This window comes from Cetorhinus maximus, chromosome 3, assembly GCF_964194155.1.
Source record: "Cetorhinus maximus chromosome 3, sCetMax3.hap1.1, whole genome shotgun sequence".
Taxonomy (NCBI): domain Eukaryota; kingdom Metazoa; phylum Chordata; class Chondrichthyes; order Lamniformes; family Cetorhinidae; genus Cetorhinus; species Cetorhinus maximus.
Window position 1 is genome coordinate 153,156,271 of NC_135881.1, and position 23,892 is coordinate 153,180,162.

The window sequence follows — 23,892 nt, forward strand, 5'->3', positions numbered from 1 at the left end:
TTGCACCAGTGAAGTGAGCAGATCCAGTAAGTTAATGCTATGTTTACATGCTGTAAGCAACTTCACAAAGGAACACTGTGGGCCTCTCCTCTCTTCAGGTTGAAGATGAGTGGCTTGCAGGATGAATAAACCTGTTTGGACAGATCTAAAATAGGCCGATGGTTGGCATGGAACAAGTTGTAATGATTCATTGGATTGATTTGGAGGACAATTAAGGACCAGTGAGATGGTATTCAATTATTAATTTATTTCTCCATTTAACATGAGATCAAATATGCAGGCAACATAAAATCCAAGCAGGGCAAAATTAACTTTCCAGAAGTGTGCAGAGCACTGGAAAATAGTCATTTTTGAGAGTCAAGGCAAGTTTTTAAAGGAAGATTATTTATTAACTTATTCCCTCAAGTGTCTCAAAAAATGCAATAGTTGAGGATGTTGAAGGAAAATGAAGATGCTCTTTTAACAGGTTTTTAAAGCAGAGTCATTTGACTTGTTATTTATTTGTTCATTTATGGCAGCACATTGCCTAGGTCTTGTGAGCACTTTGGGAAAAAAAACAAATATGTATAAGGTACAGCAGAAGGAAAATAACTTTTTATCAAACACATTTAAACTGAGTATTGAAAACAACCGGTAAGCTGGAAGTTTTTTGCAGGGGAGGCCTGATTTTTCAGCAGGAGCACAATCAGGAATCAGTATAACAGTTGGAGTGTTACTGCATCATTAATGGAGACAGCATGTACTACCTGTTAGCAAGTTACATGTAGCATCCATTTCTCCTTTCCCAATATCCTCCAAGTGCACCCTGCACCCCCCCAAAGAGGAGAGGCACTCTAGTTTTGGGAATCTCAGTTCTAGTTTTACAAGTTCACTTTGAAGTAATAATAGTATTGGAGGGGAAATTCATGTTACAACCTTAAATTGTAAATTTAATATTGTGTATGTACTTTGTGGTATGTCATGGTACAACTTGTATCCTTGTCAGGAAAATATAATAATTTTCATAATGTTATTGGAATTTATTATAATAGTGGAATGTGTGTATGTGTGTGTGAGACTTAATTGAATTAAAGACAGCTGGTCTGAAGGCTTTGATGTTATAGAAGATAAGCTAGGTTTGAAATGTTAAGTAGGTAAACATAGGTGTCAAGGGAACATTTGCACTTTTAAATGAACTAACTAACTAGATTGATTTCAAAAGAAGTAGTGAAATATTACACCTAGCTGGGGAAAATAAGAAACAGCATGTTTATTTTTTCCAAAGATTACTGGTAAAATTGGTACTAAGAGAGATTTTTATAATTAACAGGTAAAGTCGAAAGACAACGTGAAACAATGGGAATTTGCATTCAAAAGGGGGAATATGTATAAAAGAGTGAAGGCTATGTGTAAGGGTAGGCATTCTAAGATCTAACAAGTGTGAAAAGCCTTCAGCATCTACGCCTCAAGCTGCTATCTATAAAGAGCTGAAGTTGAGAAAACTCTAGATTAACTAAGGGATTTAGAAGTTATCATAGTAATTTGTAGATCTATGTGTGTACTTAAAATCATTTCTTCTATTAATAAAGATTTAATTTTTTTGTAAGAAACCCATAAGACTCAGTGGTCTTATTACTACTGAATTCAAGGCACGCATCTCAAAATGTATACAAATTGCAAAACAGTTGTGGCAGTTGTTTCAAGTTTCCCTTTGGGATTTCAGCAGCTCAGCATTTACCATTAGCTGTGCCATAACAATCCTATAAGCATGTTGTTATAAATTTCCTGATTTAATATATTCTGGTAACATTGTCTTGCAGATACTATCATGTTAATACCATTTCCACAGTATGCAATTTTATTTCTCAGGTTAAAAATCCTTTGGCTCACATTGTGCCAGCTACACAATAATGTGGAAATGGAGGTTAGTTTTTGTTTTGCCTTTATTGTCAACTTTATTATTTGGGTTAGATTTTAAAAATACCTAGCTAGAAAAGATTCATCAGTCTTGTCAGAGTAGTACCTTCTAACAAAGGTTGTGATTTAATGATCGATCTTATTTGTATATAAAGTCTCCCTTAGGAAATAGATCTGTCAGCCACAATGGAAAATCACTGAACAGATAGGTCTGATGAGGACTTAATCAGATTTCATGAGACTCTTGATCTCTCTGATCCGTACTGCATTAAAACTCCAGCCACTGATCAATTTCTAGTTCTGTTTCTTTCTGTTCCTTTCCAAATAAGAAGAACAATGCTCTTTTGAGAGAAAAAAAATGCCTTGACAACTCGGTTTAGCTTTGGTGCCCTTATCTTGATTCAGCTGAATTTTCTGACACCTGTCTTATCCCTATCAATCAAGGACAATTACATTTAAATGAGAAGTGCTTTTTACTCACCAAACTAAAATTTTGTACACTATGTTAAGACTGTTTGTTTGTCATGAAGTTAAAACAGGTATTACAGCCATTGTGCAACTGCAAAATCCATCTTGTTCCATTTTAACTTTTGAAATGTAACGTGCTTCACACTTAATTAGTTGGAAAGCCTGATGCACATTTCTATAAAAATGAATAAAAGCTATTTAGAATATAATTTTTTCCTTCATTATAATGTAAAAGAATATTGGATGAATGCATCATTTGTTACAAATAGCAGTTGGTGGGCACAAACCACACAGTAAAACTGAAATTTAGAATATTAAAAAGGTTTTGCATTGCAAATGTTTCAGAATGGCCTGTGCATATGGTTGTTTTTTTTTAAAAAGCTATCTAATTTCTTAGGAATTTATCACAAAATGCAGTGGGATGTTTTTAAATCCAGTTTAGCAGTCCGATTTGTGGAATTCCTTCATTTATTTTGCATGTATGGTGGTTTCATTACCGTTCAGAATGACTGGTTTGATTTTGTCCTAAAGTGCTTGAGAATGTAGAATTTTGAAACAAATAATTTGAGTTAAAAGATTCAGTAAACTCCACAGGCTGAATTTCCCACCCCCCGCCCAGGGGATCCTGCGAGGGTGGGCAGGAGCGAGCGCGAACCTGATTGGTGCCCCCAATCGGGTGTGCACTGCCATTTTACGTGGGCGGGCCAATTAAGGCGCTGAGTGCTCCCTACGCAGGCAGGGGGTTCCCTGCGCTGTTTCACACATGCATGTGAAAGAGCGCAGAGATCTCCCCGAGGCACGGAGGTGCCTCGGCGATTTGTTTCAGTGCTAAAGTTTCAAATAAAAGTTTGTAACACTTTTAAACCATGTTCCGTCATGTGACACTATCGCATGAGCTGGGACATGTCAAAGAATAAAAGTATAAATTTTTATTACGTTTTAAAACACTTCATGAAACCTCATCCCACCCGTGGATGGTTTCATGAAAAATGCGAAGGCCGCCTGGGCTCTTCGCCTGCCCACCAACTTTAAGGTTGGACAGGCAGCTCATTGAATTGAATTAATTAGGTTTTAAACGGCCTTAATGGGCCTTTGACAGTTCGGCTGTACACCGCCGAACTGAGGATCTGAACGATGCGCGGTGACGTCGGGATGCACGCCCGACATCACCATGTGTCATTCTACATGTTGGCGAGCGGGCCCCGCCCCGCTTGCCGACGGGAAAATTCTTCCCCATATATATAATAAAACAAGACCTTCTTGTATTAAAGATAATTCCACCATTCTGTATAAGTTGTTTGAATATTATTTGGTTGTCAGTTAAAAATAATTTTGACCCTTCAGAAAGATATCGATTTTGTTTTCAGTTTCTGCCAATTTATACGCCTTCTGAGGAGGAAAGGAAAAACCCCATTTTGTATGCAAACAATGTCAGAAAGGTAATGGCAAAGTAAGTATAATACTTACTAAATGTAAAATCAACACATCTATAATTCTTTATCTTCATTGATATTGGGGAATATTTTGGTGTTGGAAAAATTGTTTTTCTTTCCCCCTCAGTATCTCACTCCTTATAACCTCTGAGTGATGCTGATATCTTAATGGTGAATTGAGAGCAATTTTGGCATGACCAGGCCCATGAGCCACTGGACAAAGACTCCCTAAACTCATTTCACACACGCGAAGAAAAAGTATTTGTCCCCCGTTCTGGGCTAAATTTGAGGCAGAAAAGTAGCACCAACCTATGTGTTGAGTTAGCAGACTTATGATCCTGAATTACTAAAAGCGTAATGAAAATTAATTTCAATATTTTTATTTGCTAAAATATTTTGCACCGCAGAAGTCATACATTTACAAATATTTGCAATCTTAAAATGCCTAAGGCAGCTAGTTGCGTTCAGGGAAAATAATATACTTCATTAATGGTATAAAACACCTGCAAAAATGCATTATCTGACCTGCAATCCACTAAATAGAAATCTAGAGCACTATTACTATAGTAACACATGGAGTATATGGCTTGACATATGTATATGATGAATGATGGATAAAAACATATTTAATCACTTGTATACAGTTCCACGTAGACTCAAGTTTTATAATGGTCTAGTTGAAACTAGCAGTAACATGAATTCATAAATCTTAACCACTACCTCCTTTGTTGTACTATGTTGTCATCAATGCAAACATTTTTCTAATAGTCTCCTATATATCAGAGTAGCTGGGCCCCCTCCCTCAGTGAGGGAATGTTCAACCTCCACTAACCATCTCAAATTCAAATGCAGCGCCATGAATCTGCTTTTCTCATTTTGCCTTGTGGTAAATGTCTTCCGCTTAATGTTCATTGTATTTTTTAAGTGCTCCATCATATCATTTTTGAGGTGATTTATGTTGTTTATTTCTTAATGGAAAGGAATGGGTAGCAATTATCCATTGTGTTTTTAATAATTGAATAATGTGATTCATGTGTAGTTCATTGCTTTGTACACAAACATAAAGTTCAGAGTATTCAAAATATTTCCATCAAACTCGCCCTTCTTTATCCAAGCCTGAAGCATGATAATTAATATACAATAACATTTCCATACTCTTATTTTTGAACCTGTTCCTGGTAGAGCTCTTGGTGTACCTGTTACTGACTACACATTTGAAGATTGTCAGCTTGTAATGTCTGACAGCCAGCTGAAGCTTCCTGTGGATACCTGTCTACTAGAATTTGCAAAGCTTGTCAGAAAACTCAAGTGAGTTCTGTTTTATTTTTCTTTATAATAGCTACTTTAAAAGAAGGAAAACAATCTTATTGTTGTCTAATTTGAATCTTATTGCCTACCTTGAATTATTTTGTGATGGTCTAACCCTTGGTTGTTTAAGACATGACATGTTTTGGTCCATTCATGTGGAATGTGTTAAATTTATTGACAAATGTTCAACTAGTAATTTGAGCTGAGGGATAGTAAACTTGGAATCCTCTTTTTCAAAATGTTTGAGGGATGGGGCTGGTGGTTTTTGAAATTGTCTAGGTTTCTCTGTAAACTCATTAACATACGCCTAAATGTAAAATTTCTTGTGAATCAGTGGGATTATGGGAAATGAGCAACTTTTTAAAATTGATTTCAGCAGCTACAGGACAGCCCAATGACTTCAGTTGACTGCTGAACTTCACTTAACTAATTAATATTTCTGTAGCAACAGATCTCTGGCATCAAGTGACTGCTGGTCAAGAGATTTATAATGCTGAATTCATGTAACTACATGTGCCTTTGTGCCTGTGAATGTGGATGTAATGTAACAAAGCACCCCAAACAAGTACAATTGGTGGAAACTCTCCATTCTGAACTGTAGAGGCTTTGTGGGTGGTGATTGGTTTGAGTGAGTGGGCTTAAAAGATTGCAGAGACTTGGGTAGAATATAGGTATGGGCACACTAACTTGTGCTTCAACTTCAGTGCCTTTTCTGTGCTATTTGATTTGATTCCACCCCAATTAAGCTTTTGTCTGGGAAGAAATTATGCGGAAATTCAACACTGCAATGTTTTGGAATTATCTCAACAGTAAACTGGTTACTTTGTGAAAGCTTACCTTTTTAAAAATTCCATTAACCGCATGTCTTGTAGAGAATCTTTCAGAGTTTTACAAAATTCAGTAAAGAAACTAAGGATTTCAGTTTTAGTTCAATTTTGGCAGTGAATGGGTTAACCCCTAAAGCATCTGCTTGAATTCCAAGGTGATGGAGTCAAGGCAAATGACATACATTTGTGTCAAAACATATCTTGTGCAAAACTTGACATTGCAGTAACGCTAGACAGTCTGCTTTCTTAGAGTGGAGTTGATTCATGAGTTTGAATGTTTGATATAATTTGTTTCGGCTGCACACATCGATTTCCAACTAGTTAGTTTTAAACTTGAGTTGTGCAATGAAACTTTGTGGAGGAAATGAATAAAAGCAATAATTTAATTTAGCTGCGTGAATACGGCATACAGTGAATTACAGTTTGAAGCAAGGCAAGTAAACTAAGGTATGTTAATTTTGTACAATGAATGCTGCTTATTAGCATCTCCATGCAAGCTAAAGGTATTATTCTCCACTGTAGTGAAAAGTGTCATTTGTGACTTTTTAAAATAACTGATTTCTGTGTAGGATTTATCAAGCATGTGTCATTGTTTTTGATATATTGAAGAACTGCACTAAAGCTCCTGTGCTGCTTGCGAATAATAGCTTGCATTTTGGAGCAAGAAGTTGAAAAAAAAAATTAATTCCTATAGATACCTTAATAGATCCATTTTTCAGTAATTTGGGTACTTGAGACTGAACATCCAGACTTAGTTCTGCAACCCATCCTCCTTACACAATACAAATGCAGCTTTTATTTCCCTGGAAATTATCTTTATGTTTCACAGAAAATGGCAGAATCTGCTATGGCAGTGATCACTAGATAATACAATGACATTCAGCCCATTTTAGTTAATCCATCAAGAAAGGCCTTGTAATCCCTGTATTCAGGTATCCAGTTGTTGAATCATTCCAGTTTTTATGACTCCATCATCCTGTCTGGAAGTCCAAAATATGCTGTGAAAATGGATGTTTTTTTTTAAATATTTTTGGGGAATATTGTGTTATTCTGTGAAGAAGGCTGTGTGTTGATGATTTAAATAAGCTGGGGAAAAATTACTAGAAGATAGGTTGCTTGGGAGGTTTAAGACATGAAAGGATAGAGGCGTTAGGTCTGAGGTACAGGTGAATAAGTTGGATCTAACATTTGCCTTTTTAGATAAGTTGAGAATTAGTTTGAATATCAAAGGGAAGTCAGAGGTACCAAGAAACATGTTTGCATCTTGTAGGAGTTCCATAGGTAAACAGTAGAGGGTATATTACATTTTATTGACCCAAAAGCAGAGACAAAATAGAAACATGGAAGATTTTATATTTGGAAGGATTTGAGTTTCAAAGAAGCATGAGAGCAATGGAACCTGAGATGAAAGGGGGACAAAGGTATTTTAGAGTTACTGTGGAAAGCTGGGGGCTAGCTGTGGGCTATTGGCTTTATGAGGAAGATCTACTGGATCTCTAGACTAGGAGAAGATACAGTTTGAATCTGACATCCAGTCAAGCCTGATAAGTTTTGGGCTTCAAAAAGCAGCCTTATTCTGAAGCCATGAATTTCCATAACAGTGGGAGAGAGTTTGAGGTCATGTGGTGTGCTTTTGTTAAAGCTGCAGCAGTTTGCTTTGGTTAATATTGCTGAATTTTTAAACCTAAACATCTATAAGGGAGTGTTGCCTGGAAGGTGTTTACTTGTGGCTCTTACCAAGTAGAGTGACTTTTTGGAGCAATGTTTTGTAAGACTAATTTTAACTGTGCAACTGTAATCTTGTGTGCTTAAATTTTCGTTTATTCTTGTTAATAAAACTTCTTTTAATTTTTAAAATTCCGCAAGTGTTACTGGGCTAGTGGCTGAGATCAATACGTCATCATCTCGTTTTCAGAATATAAAGAAAAGCGTATGACCCATAAGCCAAGTTTCCCTCTGGGATTTGGTTTGCGCCGCAGTTAACATCTGCTATGGTCATAAATTTGGGGCTTGTCTGGGATTATTAAAATTACTTGATAGGTTGGAGTTTGTGAGCCCAAGGGATTTGAGTACGAGAAGAACGCTGTACTCAGGAATTTTGCGTTGAGGGATTTTAAAGTGGTTGGACTGCAAAATGGCTTTGACAATTGCTAAGACTTTTCTGCGAGTGACTGTGGAGCATTTGAAATCTCTGACTAAAACTCAGTTGAGAGAGTTAGCAGATGAAGTGCAGGTAGAGAGAAAAGCAGAATTTCGTAAGGCTGATATGGTTAAAGTACTTGCCCAGCATTTAAAGTTGGAGGAAGGGATACCTGAATCTAGTGTATCACAGCTAGACATAGCAAGACTTCAGTTGCAAATGAAGCAGGTTGATATAGAAAGAGATAGAGAAGGGCAAAAGCTTGAATTGGAAGGAAGAGAAATGACAACACTTGAAAAGGACAGATTAAACAAAATAGAAATTAAAAAGCTTCAATGGGAAGAAGAGCAGGAAGAAAAAAGATTACAAGAGAAAGAAATGCGAAAGCTTGAACTTCAACTTTAGAGAGAAAAGTTAGCAAGTGAGGAAAGAGAGAAGGAAAGCGATAGAGCTTCAGAGAGAGAAAGAAGCCAAGTAGCATGAATTGTCAGAATGTAGTGGGCAGGCGCCACAGAATTCTCTCATTCTTTCTGCGTGCCCTCAGCACCTTTAAGGAGGAGCTGGCCCCCACCTTTTCATCTGTGACCACTGATGCTGTGCTCCAGCTCCTGAAGGGCACAAGCACTGAAAGCAGACAAATCATCAGATGCTTCTGAAGTTTCTTGGCTGCGTCTGATATGACCCTGACCATTGAGGGCTAGCGAGCTGTCCTCGGCCAGACAGGAGTCAAACATTCTCAGAGGCTGTGTGAAGATGTATGGAGTGTCCTCACTGCATGTTGTCGTCATCATCCTGCAATCAAGCGACTATTAGGGCTTCCACTGTATTTCCATGACAGGAGCATTCTTATAGAGGGTATTCGCCCTGCCATAAGCCAGACCGGAGTCAAACATTCACAAATGTGCTGTGAGGATCTATGGGGTCACCTCACTGCATGTTGTCGTCGTCATCCACGAGTCTAGCAGCTATGAGGGCCTCCTGAGCACCTGCCTCGTCTGGCCAGTGCAAGGGCCTTATCCCTGTCATCTTCGCCTCCAAGGACCACCTCACCCTCATCGCCATCAGCAGCGCCCCCCGCCAGAAGAGGAGACGTGCAGCTCCTCCATCTCCTCCTCAGCCAGCTTGTCTCCCCACTGGAGCACCAAGTTTGTAAAAGGTGCAGCAGACGACAGCGATGAGTGACGATGATCCGTGGTAGCCCTTGTTTCTGAGGAGCCATCCCTGCAGCTTCTATGGACCCTGGAATACGTCCGGGATCTGTGACCGACTGCGAACGTAGTCGTCGTGCACACTCCCTGGAAACCAAGCACATAGCTGCAGGATGGGTTTCTGGCGATCGTATACCAGCTGCAAGTTCAGTGAGTGGAATCCCTTGCGATTGATGTAGTCCACCATGCAGTGACAGAGACCGGACTGCCACATGGGTGCAGTCAATCGCACCCTGCACCTGCGGGAATCCCAAGATCCGTGCGAATCCAATGGCCTTGCATCCTGGCTGTCCCGGTCCCGGATGAAATGCGCAAAGTTGTGTGCCCTCGAGAAAATGGCATGCATGACCTCATGGATGCATTTGTGGGAGTGGCTTGTGATATCCCACAGAGGTCACCTGTGGAGCCCTGAAGGGAGCCACTGGCATAGAAATTGAGCACCGTGGTCACTTTCACAGCCACTGCTACTAGATGCCCCCCATGTCCCCTTGGTGCCAAGCCGAACAGTAAGTGGCAGATGTGAGCCACCAGGCCCCTAGACATGCATGGTCGCCGGCGACACAGGTTCTCAGTCATCTGCAGAAATGACAGGTAGCATCTATAGACCCTGGGTGTCGCTAGGCGCCGACCAGCTGTGGCTCGCTGTCGCTCCTGGGCAGCGTTTGCAGGAGCCCCTGCTGCCCCTTCCTGAGGTTGCTGCTCCTGCCTTTGCGCGTCCAAGCACTTAGTCGCTCTCTTTCCTCTGTCGTTTTTGCTCTCTGTAGGCCACCAGGCCCCATGCTCCTGATGTGGTCCTCCTGCGGCATGAAAGAGAGAGAGGCATGGTTAGCATAGTTGAACTTAGCACCTTTCCTGGCCCTTTTAATGGCCCCTTAATGCTTCCTGGAGAGTGTTGGCCACAGATGAGTGTGCTGCACGGCTGCCCTGTCAACCTGCGACATAGGGGAGACAGCTCCTAATCGGGTTGCTGAGATTGTAAGGGGCTGTGAGCACCTCTAGTAGTGACTGCTACATGGCCAGTGTTGTTGAGGAGATTGTACAACGTGTGCAGTCCAACTGCTCTGCGGTCCAGTAAAGTGGTCGCGGACTCGCAGTCTGTGCTGGTGGGGGGGCGGTGGATATAGGGGCGTTTGGGGGTAAGGCCTGTAGCGCTTGGTGGCATTTTGGTGCCCTTGCATCACTTATGTGCGCGGGCAGGCTAGGAGCCTAACCCCAATCATATCACTGTGGCTGCACGTGAACTGTCTCAGTTGCAGAGTAATAGTCAGTTTATACAGGTGTCCCTACTGCATGGCCACTTACCTCGCCTAACCTGCCCCCCACCCCGATTGCTTGTGCGTGGGATCCAACACTAGGACAGCATTTGTCTCCCCACCCTCCCTGACAACAGCAACAGTTGCCTCCGTGGCAGGGCAGCAGTTGCGCCCCCCCATCCCCCCCAAAAAAAAGTGACCCCTGAGGCAAGGTGGCACTTCACCCAGGCACCCCGGCGCCCCTGAAGCCTGAAAAGCAACCTGCGGCCGTGGTGAGCTGTGGAAGACAATGCTGTTCACTCACCTCAGTTCCCCCAAAGTGAAGGCGGCCAAGTGCACGTCGCCTGTGCCATTGTGAAACATGTCAACGTGCTTTCCCGCCGACGTGGACGAACAATCTGGCTGGAGTCCAAGATCCTGGTGGAATGGCCTTTTAATGTTATGCTAATGTATTACAATACGCTCCCCGGTGACCGTTGATGGGAAATGCAGCCCGCCAAGTGGAAGATTGTGACCTGCTTTCCAACCATCGTGAAATCGATCGTGCCATGTTGTCTGCACACACCACCTATCACACCCGCTACCAGCAGGCATGGAAAATTCCGCCCTAAAAGTGGGAATCAGTATTTACTAATAATCGTGTATATGTTCACAAGATTTCTAGAAGCAATACCTTTAAGGAAAATTGCAGCAAAGGTGATTGTAGAGGAGTTAACCAAATTCTTTACAACTTATGGATTACCCAAGGAAGTACAGTTGGATCAGAGTTCAAAATTTATGTCACAGCTGTTTAAAGTAGTAATGAACCTCCTACAAATAAAGCAATTCAGCTCGTTAGCTTATCACCCTAAATCACAAGGTGCCTTTGTCTTGACTATGATTAGAGCATATAGTCAAGACTATTCACGTCCATTGAGGGGTTCCATTCTCCTTGTTTGCTATTAGGGACGCCCCTAATGAGTCAACAGGGTTCAGTCCTTTCAAGTTAATTAATGGTCATGAAGTAAGGGGACCATTTAAATTGATTCAGAGAAATTAGTGAATCAGAGTTCTGAAACTACTCTCCTGGATTATGTCAGAGAAGGATTAATTAAGGCATGTGAGCTAGCTAGGAAACATTTCAAGATATCTCACAAGTGATGAAGGCAAATGCAGATAAAAGAGCAAAGACTCGTAGTTTTGTAGCTGGAGAAAAAGTGTTAGCATTGTTGCCTGTGTCAGGCGAACCATTGAAGGCAAGATTTAGTGGATCTTAGCAGATCAAAAAGTGAGGTAAAACTATGTACTAAATACCCCAGATGGAAGAAAGAGTCAGCGAGTGTGCCATGTAAATATGCTCAAAAAAAATACCTTGACGGAGAGGATAAACATGAGGTAGCTGTAAGTAAGGAAACGGGTGCCAAAAGTCAGGATTCTGAAATTGGCCTTCCTCTGATTAAATTGGACAATGAGGAAGTACTTAAGAATCTAAATATGATGTTAGGTTACCTTCCAGAAAAGAGTCAGAGTGATTTGAAACAGCTATTGTAGTCACACAAAGCAATTTGTGGAAATAAATTGGGGAAAACAGATTTAGCTATACATGATGTTGATGTGGGAAGTTCAGATTCAATAAGACAACACCCATATAGATCAAATCCAGTAAAATTAGCTCAAGTGCAGAAAGAAATTGAATGTATGCTTCAAAATGACATCATAAAGCCCAGCCACAGCAATTGGAGTTCACCCATTGTAATGGTGCCAAAACTAGATGGATCACAGACTATGTATCAATTACCAAAAAGTGAAGGCAGATTCATATCCTATTCCACGATTGGAGGATTGAATCGAGAAAGTGGGACAGTCGACGCTTATCACAAAAATTGACTAGCCGTGAGGATATTGATGAATACCCTTAACGGAAAGAGCAAAAGAGCTATCAGCTTTCGTGACGACAGGTGGTCTATATCAATGCAAAGTAATGCCCTTTGGTATGAAAAATGCACCAGCAACTTTTCGGAGACTAACCAACAGTGATTGAGGGACTGAGCAATTGTGCTGTTTATATTGATAACTTAGTACTATTTGGTCAATTGTGGAAGGAACATTTACAATGTTTAAAGGAACTGTTTGATCAACTGCAGGAAGGCAGTTTTCTTGTAAATTTGACTAAAAGTGAATTTGCAAAAGCGCAAGTTACATATTTAGGCCACACAGTTGGACATGGTCAAGTGGCCCCACGAGATGCAAAAGTAAAAGCTACTGTGAAATTCCCAGTGCCTACAACAAAACGGGAAGTATCGTGATTTCTGGGCGAGTGGATTTTATCAGAAACTCGTGCCAAATTTCAGCTGTGTATTTGGTCTGTTGACTATCAAAAAAGAACAGAAAATTCCAATGGACACATGATTGTCAGAATGCATTCAACACCTAAAAAGCTGTACTATCAGCACCTGATATACAAAGCAGTTTAAGTTGACTGTTGACGTCAGTGATGCAGGTGTTGGTGCTGTGTTGCTACAAGATGAACTGGGAATTGAGAAGCCAGTAGGATATGTGTCTCGGAATTTGAATGTATGCCAGAAGAAATATTCAAGTATAGAGCATGTTTGGTGTTAGCTTTGCAGCATTTTATTGCAATTCATATTGCAAGCAATTCTTCAGAGACAGTTATATATACTGACCACAATCTTTTGACATTTCTGGAAAAGTTTTGAAATAAAAACACCAGACTGTTTCGGTGGAGTTTATTATTGCAACCGTTCAATTTACAAATTATACATGTGGCTGGACAAGAGAATTTAATTGCAGATGCGTTGTGAAGAGTTTAAAATTCAAAAGCACTTCGATGTTGACAACTGGAGAATGGACTGGAATGAACTCTTTTTTTCACGAAAGACTTGTATATGTTTTCATGTTTGATGCATGTACACTAGTGTAATTGTTTGTATAGATAAATGTAAGGAATATGAAATGGGTTGAAAAATAAAACCATCTTTTTGAAATTATGGGGTTTTTTTAAACAAAGGGAGGTGTGAGAATGGATGTTTTTTAAATGTTTTGGAGGAATATCGTGTTATTCTGTGAAGAAGGCTGTGTGTGTGTTTAACTGATTTAATTAAGCTGGTTACCAGAAGATAGGTTGTCTAGGAAGTTCAAGACATGAAAAGATAGAGGCGTTAGGTTTGAGATACAAGTGAATATGTTGGATCTAACATTTGCATTTTTAGATAAGTTGAGAGTTAGCTTGAATATCAAAGGGAAGTCAGAGGTAGAAAGAAACATGTTTGCATCTTGCAGGAGTTTCATAGGTAAACAGAAGAGGGTATATTACAGTTTATTGACCCGAAAGCAGAGAAAAAGTAGAAACATGAAAGATTATATATTTGAAAGGATTTGAGTTTCAAAGATGTGTGGGATGAATGGAAGCGGAGATGGAAAGGGAATAAAGGTATTTTAGAACTACTGTGGAAAGCTTAGGGACAGTTGCTGGTAGCTGTTGGCTGTTAGCTGTAGCTGTGGACTATTGGTTGTTTGAGGAAGATCTCCTGGAAACAGCTCTGGACTCAGAGAAGATGCAGTTTGAATCAGCCATCCTGTCAAGCCTGATAAGTCTTGCGCTGCAAAAAGCAGTCTTGTCCTGAAGTCTTGGATTTCCATAGCAGAGCGGGAGAGAGTTTAAGAGGTCGTGTGGTTTGCCTTAAGCTACAGCAGTTTGCTTTGGGTAATGTTACTGAATTTTTATAGTTAAAACATCTAAAAGGGAGTGTTGCCTGGAAGGTGTTTACTTATGGCTCTGACTAAGTAGAGTATCTTTTTGGGGGAATGTTTTGTAAGACTAATGTTAACTGTGCAACTGTAATCTTGTGTGCTTAAGTTTTCTTTTATTCTTGTTAACAAAAATTTTACTTTTAACTTTTAAAGTCGTAAAAGTGTTACTGGACTTCTTGCTGCTGAAATCGGTACGTTGTCATCTTGTTTTCAGAATACAAAAACAAGGGTATGGCCTGTGAGCTAAGTTTCCCTCTGGGATTTGGTTTGTACAGCAATTAACATCTGCTGTGGTCATAACAATGCGCTCATTATTTCTCCTAATGTTGATCAAGATTTGCCTTTTATAATTTGCGTAAATGGCCCTGACCCCTAGTTTGTTTTGCGTTTATTTTCCAGATTTACCCTTGGCATGCAGAATGTTTTTTTCCAAAAAATTTAATATTCCCTATGCTTCTATAAATTGATATCTGTCACCTCCTTTCAAGGTTGAAAAAAAAGCAAAAGTCTTAACTTTTAACTGACAACATTGGGAAATGAAAGCATCACACGAAGAATTCACTCGAAGAATTCACTCAACGGCAGTACTACTTTAGGTTGTTGTTTGAATTCTTTAGCAGGGTGTTGTGCCCTCTAGTGGTTATTGCTGATGTTCTCAAAACATAAAAAATATTTCTATTACGATTGTGATGTTTGCATAGAAATAATATGTTGAAGAACTTGTATAAAATGATTTTTAAAAGCTGCTGAGCTCTTACTTGGTTTGCGTCTGTGGGGTTATTTGCTGCTCCTCAACAGGAAATTTTAAACTACACTGAGCTACCTCTGATCCAGCTGGTTCCCATCCTGCTATAGATTTTGCTCCTTTCTCTACATATCCTCCAGAACTTCTGCCACCTTTTGTTGGACTGTGTTGAAATGGCTTCTCCAGCTGCTCCCAATCTTTTGTGCTGCTCAGTCTCTACAGATGGCCTTGGACCAGCTTACTCAGCTGCACTGATCCTGTGATTTATCTGCGACTGTCTCTTGGTTTTTTGGATTTCACTGATATTGAGTTTCATTCACATTGCCTCACTAGTCTGCTCTAACACTGGATTTGCTAGTGTACACTGCAAACATCAGAGGCCACTGTGCACCTTTACTGGACCTGCCAATTAAACCTCTGCTGTTTCAAGGAGGTGGTGGCAGAGTGGTATTATCACTGGACTTGTAATCCAGAGACCCAGGGAGTCCCAAAACACCAGATTTTTTTAAAAAACCATTGCCAATTGTCAGAAAAACCCATCTGATGTTCTTCCTTTAGGGAAGGAAAGCTGCCGTCCTCACCTGGTCTGGCCCTCAACCACAGCAATGTGGTTGACTCTTAAATGCCCTATGAGATTGCCTAGCAAGCCATTCAGTTGCATAAAACCACTAAAAGGGATGAAACCAGACAGACCATCTGGCATGAACCTCCGTGCTGGAAACGGCAACAGCAAACTCGGCCCTGTTGATCCTGCAAAACCCTCTGTACTAACATCTGCCAAAATTGGGAGAGATGTCCAACAGACTAGTCAAGCAACAGGCTGACATGGTCATACTCATGGAACCATACCTTACAGATAATATCCCAGACACAAAAAATTACCACTCCTGCCAGTGGGACAGGACATACCCAGCAGAGTGGCAGCACAGTGGTATACAGTCGGGAGAGAGTTGCCCTTGACAAGGCATTGACTCCAAACCACATGAACTCTCGTGGCATCAGGTCAAACACAGGCAAAGAAACCTCCTGCTGATTACCACGTACCGTCTCCCTCTCAGCTGATGAATCAGTACTCCTCCATGTTGAAAACCACCTGGAGGAGATACCGAGGGCGGCAAGGGCACAGAATGTACTCTGGGTAGGGGGTCTTCAACGTCCATCATCAATAGTAGCTCGGTAACACCAGTAGAGATCGAGCTGGTTGAGTCCTAAAGGACATAGCTGCTAACCTGGGCCTGTAGCAGGTGGTGAGGGAACCAACAAGAGGTAAAAACATACTTGTCCTCATCCTCACCAATCTACCTGTCGCAGATGCATCAGCCCATGACGGTATCGGTAGGATTGACCACCGCACAGCCCTTGCACATTCACATTGAGGATACCCTCCATTGTGTTGTGTGGCATCACCACCATGCTAAATGGGATAGATTTCAAACAAATCTAGCAACTAGAGACTGGGCACCCATGAGGGGCTGTGGGCTAGCAGTAGCAGCAGAAGAATTGTACTCTAGCAATCTGTACCTCATGGCCTGGGATATCCCCCATCTACCATTACCACCAAGCCAGGGAATCAATCCTAGTTCAATGAAAAGTGCAGGAGAGCATGCCAGGTACAGCACCAGGCATACCTAAAATGAGGTGTCAACCTGGTGAAGCTACAACACAGCACTTACTCATGTGCCAGACAGCAAGGAGCAAGCAATAGAAGGAGCTAAGCGATCCCGCAACCAACGCATCCGATCTAAGCTCTACAGTCCTGCCACATCTAGAATGGTGGCAGTCAATTAAACAACACACTGGAGGAGGAGGAGACTCCACAAATATCCCCTTCCGCATTGATGGAGGAGCCCGCCACATCAGTACATTCACAGCAATCTTCAGCCAAAAGTGCCAAGTGGATGATGCATCTTGGCCTCCTCCGGAGGTCCCCAGCATCACAGGTGCCAGTCTTAAGCCAATTCGATTCAGTCCACGTGACGTCAAGAAACGGCTGAAGGCACTGGATACAGCAAAGGCTATGGGCCCTGACAATATTCCGGTAATAGTACTGAAGACTTGTGCTCCAGAACTTGCTGTACTCCTGGCCAAGCTGTTCCAGTACAGCTACAACACTGGCATCTACCCGGCTATGTGGGAAATTGCCCTGCTATGTCCTGTACACAAAGAGCAGGACAAATCCAACCTGGCCAATTACAGCTCCATTATTCTACATCAGTAAAGTGATGGAAGGGGTCATCAACAGTGCTATCAAGCAGCACTTGCTTAGCAATAACCTGCTCACTGATGCTCAGTTTGGGTTCCGCCAAGGCCACTCAGCTCCTGACCTCATTACAGTTCAAACGTGGACAAAAAGGCTGAACTCCTTAGCTGAGGTGAGCATGACTGCCCTTGACATCAAGGCAGCATTTGACTGAGTGTGGCATCAAGGAGCCCAAGCAAAACTAGAGTCAATGGGAATCGGGTGGGGGGGAAACTCTCTGCTTGGTTGGAGTGATACCGAGTGCAAAGGAAGGTGGTTGTGATTGTTGGAGGCCAATCATTTCAGTTTCAAGACATAATCACTGCAGGAGTTCCTCAGGGTAGTGTCCTCAGTCCAATCAACTTCAACTGCTTCATCAATAACTTTCCTTCCATCATAAGATCAGAAGTGGGGATGTTCACTGGTGATTGCACAATGTTCAGTACCATTCTCAACTCCTCAGATACTGAGATAAAAGCAAAAAACTTCGGATGCTGGAAATCCATAACAAAAACAAAAATACCTGGAAAAACTCAGCAGGTTTGGCAGCATCTGCGGAGAGGAACACAGTTAACGTTTCGAGTCCAAAGGGTCAACAGGGTCATTCGGACTCGAAACGTTAACTGTGTTCCTCTCCGCAGATGCTGCCAGACCTGCTGAGTTTTTCCAGGTATTTTTGTTTTTGTTTTCCTCAGATACTGAAGCAGTCCATGTCCACATGCAACAAGACCTGGACGATATCCCAGCTTGAGCTGACAGGTGCCAAGTAACACTCATGCTACACAAGTGCCAGACAATAGCCATCTCCAACAAGAGAGAATCTAACCATCTCTCCTTGGCATTCAGTGGCATTACCATCACTGAATTCCCCCCCCCCACCACTATCAACATCCTGGGGGTTACCATTGACCAGAAACTGAACTGGACTAGCCATATAAATATTGTGGCTACAAGAGCAGGTCAGAGGCTAGGAATCCTGCGGCGAGTAACTCAACTCCTGACTCCCCAAAGCCTGTCCACAATCTACAAGGCACAAGTCAAGAGTGTGATGGAACACTCAATACTTGCCTGGATGAGTGCAGCTGCAACAAATCTCAAGAAGCTTGACACCATCCAAGACAAAGCCTGCTTGATTGGCACCCCATCCACAAGCATTCACTCCCTCCATCACCGACACACAATGGCAGCAATGTGTACCATCTACAAGTTGCACTGCATCAAGCCTCCTTAGACAGCACCTTCCAAACCCACAACCACTACTATCTAGAGGGACAAGAGCAACAGACACATGGGAACACCACCACCTGGAAGTTCCCCTCCAAGCCACTCACCACCCTGACTTGGAAATATATCGCCATTCCTTCACTCACTGGATCAAAATCCTGGAACTCCCTAACAGCACTGCGAGTGTACCTACACCATATGGACTGCAGCAGTTGAAGAAGGCAGCTCACTACCACCTTCTCAAGGGCAATTAGCGATGGGCAATTAAGGATAGGCAATAAATGCTGGCTTGCCCAGTGATGCCTGTATCCCATGAACGAATAAAAAATAACTCTCTCATCCTCAGCTGCCTGTTTGCACTGGTCAACTTTCAGCAATGCACCCACTTTGCCTCGTGAATAGCTTCAGTACCCTCTCCACACCTGGACATTTCTCCATTTGCACTCCAAAATGATTCCACTTGGTCTACAAATCAACCATGCCACCTTTTATTTCTCACCTGTCAGAACCTTTGCTCCTGCTCTATCTAACCATCCCATCATGATTCCTCCAGCTTCCTACTCTCCTGGGTGATGTCCCAGGCTTGAACCCCAAGCCCTATATAAGCCACAGCTATCCTTTCTGACTCTTCTCCAGATTCTCTGAAGGACCTGTCAAGACATTCTTCGTTGTCGTCTTAGAGGCAACAACACCAACTGCCACATCCCGTCTCATCGACTTCCCTCTAGGTGTTCCTGCTTGGGATAATTTGGCAACTTCCTTTGTCTTGCTCAAGCCACCCACCATTGGCCCTTCAGACTCTGCCAATAAAGACTTACTGATTCTCTGTATAAAATCAAATTTAATTCGAAACTTTTTAGAGACCTGCATGAGGCAAAATAGCATATGCATTCCGTAGTGACCTCACTCCACATACACACTTATGAATGTAACTTACTTTTGATAAGCTGATGCTGTTAACATTTTTTATTTAAGGTAATCACCTATGTCACTGTCTCAGAATTTTGAAATTAACACTGTGGTGATCATAATGTTTGTTTTTATTTACAATTTCAGTTTAAAACCTGACAGAGTTGAAAAGGAACTGGATGGACTTGCAGAAAGTGCCAAAAATGTGAAAGGAAAACGGGTAACTCTGGAGACGTTTGCTGATTATTTGAAGTTGCCAATTTGTGATGCATTAACAGATATGTTTTTACTTTTTGATGAGGTAAGCTATATTGGCAATCAATGTTATCCTAAATGTATGAAGTTTGCTGAGTTTGTGAATTCGCATTAATACTGGAAGAGACTGAATGTGCTTTTATCTATATAAATTTGTGCCACTAATATACTGTACCAGCATATTACCAGTTATTGAATGTATTGTGATTTTATAGAAAAACATATTTATCTTTCCTTATATTTACATGCCCCCATACCCTCCACTAACCCAGGCACTGCTTCATGACCTCAAACAGAGGGCAAGTTGGCATCCTGCTCCATTCCTTGAATGATATTGGTCCCAACTACTCAACAGGAAACGTGTGCCCTTGGAAAAAGGTGGTAGCAAGCTGGTGAAAGCAGCTGACAGTTACTGTCACTGGCTATGTCTGACTTCGGTTACGTATTAACTGTGATTGTCCTAACAACTTGATTTGTTTTGTATTTGTTTTGCTGCTCAGCTTGGCACTGTGAAACCGTCACTCGCAGTCATTGCCATGCAAGTGGAATAACGTCTGCCGATGTGATTGCTGACATCTTGGTGGGTGTGACCTAAAGGCTGTTAATCTTACTGTCATGTTCATGCAGTGGCGTAGAAGGCTGCATGCCAGTGTGAGCAACAGCCAGCATAACTGGCAACATTCGCCTTGCATGACATCCTGAAGGTTATGCTTCTAAGGAATCATCCACCATTACAGTTAATCAGGCTTTCGTATACCATATTTATGCCATTGGGTTTGATGTAACAATCTACCTTGAAAATTTGGGACTTCTACAAATTAAACTATATGCACTTTCTCTCAGACATGTAGCTGAGAGTACAGGTGACAGAACACAGCTGGTGCATTCTGATCTGCCTGATGCCCTTCTACTAATCTTCTGTTTTTGCCTTGAAAATGTTTCCCATACATGCATTCCAATTGGAGCACACTTTTGTTGCATTAAAGGAGCTGTAACAAGGAAAAAAAGCAATGGAATTACCACAAAGTTTCATGAATACCTAAGTGGAAACAGAATAAAATCAATGCAAAATTGAGATTTAAAATGGTTCATTTAAAGGGAAATGTAGAAATCAGCTTCCACCTGCGCCTTATACTCTGACATCTCTGGCTGTCCCTGAAATCAGTGTGTTTTGCATTTGGCACTGTAGCAGCATGATGGCTAAAAAAATAATGAAGGCATTTTCTGTGTTCTTTTGCTATTGTAATGCCTCACCGTATTAGGAAGGGTGCTTTCTCTGCACCCCACCCCAGATGAAGTTCAAATAGGCAGAGAACTGTTATCAGACTTCCATCCACATTGCCCACACATTACACCCACAAACGGCCACACACTGTTGAAATAGACATGAAAACTTGCTCTTGATTGGAGGAACCTGCAGAAGGTCATTTACATTGTAGATAAGAGAACTGAGCATGTAATAGATTACATACAAATTAAATTAGTGTTACTGTCTTAGAGTGCTGTATGTTGGGTGAAGGTATTCAGAAAAGAATGCAGTGGCAATATTGGTCAAAGAAACAATAATTGCCATGGTGAGAGTTAATGGAGTTGAGGGGTGAAAGGCAGTCTAGTTGGTTAGAATTGAGTAACCATTGAGGAACTATTACACTTCTGAGTACATACTATAGGCCACGAATAGTGGGAAGGAGATAGAGTAAAGTTGTAAGCAAATTAGAGAAAGGTGCAAGTAGATATAGAGTAGTGATAAGAGATTTCAATTGTCCTACACACTGGGATAGTAATAGTGCAAATGGTAAAGGGGGGAAGGAATTCTGAAATGTGTATGAGAGAACTTTTTTGATGTGTTTCCAGCTCAAGAGGAAGGGAAGCAGTGCTGGATCTAGTTCTGAAGATCAAAATGGGGCAAGTGGAGTATGTTACAGTGGGGGAGCATTTGGGGAACAATGATCATGATATCATCAGGCTTAGAATAGTTATGGAAAAGAACATGTACAATCAAGCATAAATGTACTTAACTTGGAGAAGGGCTGATGATTTGCAAAGAAATTGACACGGATGAATTGTAATCAAAAATTGGTAGGTAATGCAATGATGTAACAATGGGAGGTCTTCAAAGACAGTCTGGTTCAGAGACAAAGCAGGTGCACCTGATCAGGGAGAAAGGAAAAGCATCCAAAACTTGAGCACTCTGGATAATTAAAGGCATAGAAGTTAAAATGAGACAATAAAGGAGCCTTGTGACAATTGTAAAATTAATAATGCATTAGAGAATCATCTTGAATATAGAAAGAATATAGGTTTATAAAAAGGAAATAAGAGAGGCACAGTGTATGAGATTAGCAAAGGTAGCCTGAAAATCTTTTGTAGACATATAAATGGTAAAAAGATAATCAAATGATTACGGACCAAAATGGAGATCATCTTAATCAAATGGCTCAGGAATGAAGTACCTTGCATCTGTCTTTACTAGAAAAGAGGATGCTGGATAGGATAAAAAAAATAGAGGCTGTACTTAAAAGATTGGCCACTGTGAAAGGAGATAAGTCACCTAGTCCTGATGGGATCCGTCCTGAATTACTGAGGAAAGTAAGGGTGGAAATTGTGGAGGCTTTGTCCATAATCTTTCAGTCCTCTTTGGATATTTGGGTGGTGTCAGGTGACTAGAAGATTGCAAATGTTACACCCTGAACTTAAAAAAAAATAGGCTGGAGAGAGATAAACCTGGCAGCGACAGGAGAGTCAGTCTAAGGTCAATGGTGGGGAAAATTTTGAGACAGCAATCTGGCACAAAACTAATTAGCGCCCGGGAAAGTATGGGCTAATAAACGAAAGACAGCACAGATTTGTTGAAGGCAAAGCTTTTTTACTAACTGGATCAACTTTGTTGAAGTAATGGAAAGTGTGGTTGATAGTAGTGCAATTGATGATGTGTATATGGACTTTCAAAAGTCATTTGACAGATTATTACTACTGTACTAATTTATAGATGTGATGGAAAAATAAAGCCTATGGGATTAAGGAGTGGCAGCATGGATAAAAAATTAGCTTAGAGAAAGAAAGCAGAGAATAGTAGTTAGTGTACAGTTGGTTTTCAGATTGGATGAAAGCGTGTAGTGTTCCCCATGGATCAGCATTAGGACCACTGTTCTTTTTGATATATGAACAAGATCTGACTTAATGCAAAGAAGTGTAAAATGATACATTTTTTGTAGAAAAAATGAGATGCATTATAAACTATATGGCGCAATTTTAAAGGGGCTGTAGGAATGCAGAACCTGAGGATGAATCTACATAAATCTTAGAAGGTGGCAGGACAAGCTGTGAAGGCTATTTAAAAGACCTTTAGCCATCTCTCTGGACCTTCTTGCCTCTTGCAAGCTGATGTCAGCTGGATCACTGTTAAATTCTGGGCACCACAATTTAAGAAGGATGCCAAGATGCCTTGGAGAGGTTGCAGAAGAAATTTACTAGAATGGTGCTAGTGATGAGGAACTTCAGCTACGTGGAGAAGCTGAGCTTGTTCTCCATATAGCAGAGAAGGGTAAGAGGAGATTTGATAGAGGTGTTGAAAAATCCATAAATGGCATTGATAAATAAGGAGAAACTATTTTCAGTGGCAGAGGGACTGGTAACCCAAGGACACAGATTGAAGGTAATTGGCTAAAGAATCAGAGGCACTATGAGGAAAATTATTTTTATACTGTAAGTTGTGAACTGAAAGGCATTGCCTCAAAGGATGGGGGGAGCAGGTTCAGTAACTTTGAAAAAGGAATTGTATATATCCTTGAAGTGGAAACATTTACATGGCATTAGGAAATAGAGACAGTTTAGGTAAGTTATATTTGTATTTGTGCGTGTTAGGAATGAATTTTAGCTTTAATGTTTAAGTTTGATTTGTATTTCTGTATCTGTGTGTTAAGAAAGGTCAAATTAAGTTATAGTTTCACTTTTAAAAGTGCCTGTATTTCTGATGAGAGTTTTATGACTGTGGCAGCTAAGTTAGACAAACAAGAGGAGAGAAACTGGGCTGTTGTCTAACAACAGGAGTCCAGAGATGCAGGTTCCTCCCACAGACCACACACACATACTAAAGAAACAGCAGTTTTGAGTTCAGTTTGAAGCCAGGACTCCAGAGAGACTGAACACTGGGAGAGGGAACTGCAAAGTGAGAGCAGATTTCCCAAATGGTCCCAAGGCCAAAGGAGTGAGTCAGAAACAGAGGAAAGTCCCATGC

The 23,892-nt window shown here is 41.2% G+C and overlaps 1 protein-coding gene across 2 annotated transcripts in view; it reads left to right on the plus strand.

The window, feature by feature from the left end:
• Positions 1 to 23,892, plus strand: part of LOC144678970 (lysophosphatidylcholine acyltransferase 1) — a 207,426-nt gene that overhangs the window by 153,427 nt on the left and 30,107 nt on the right. For both annotated transcript variants that reach the window (XM_078539111.1, XM_078539112.1), the window contains exons 8-11: positions 1,849 to 1,903; positions 3,732 to 3,814; positions 4,980 to 5,105; positions 19,548 to 19,701. In XM_078539111.1, coding sequence (XP_078395237.1) covers positions 1,849 to 1,903; positions 3,732 to 3,814; positions 4,980 to 5,105; positions 19,548 to 19,701 — 418 coding nt within the window. The remainder of the gene's footprint in view (positions 1 to 1,848; positions 1,904 to 3,731; positions 3,815 to 4,979; positions 5,106 to 19,547; positions 19,702 to 23,892) is intronic.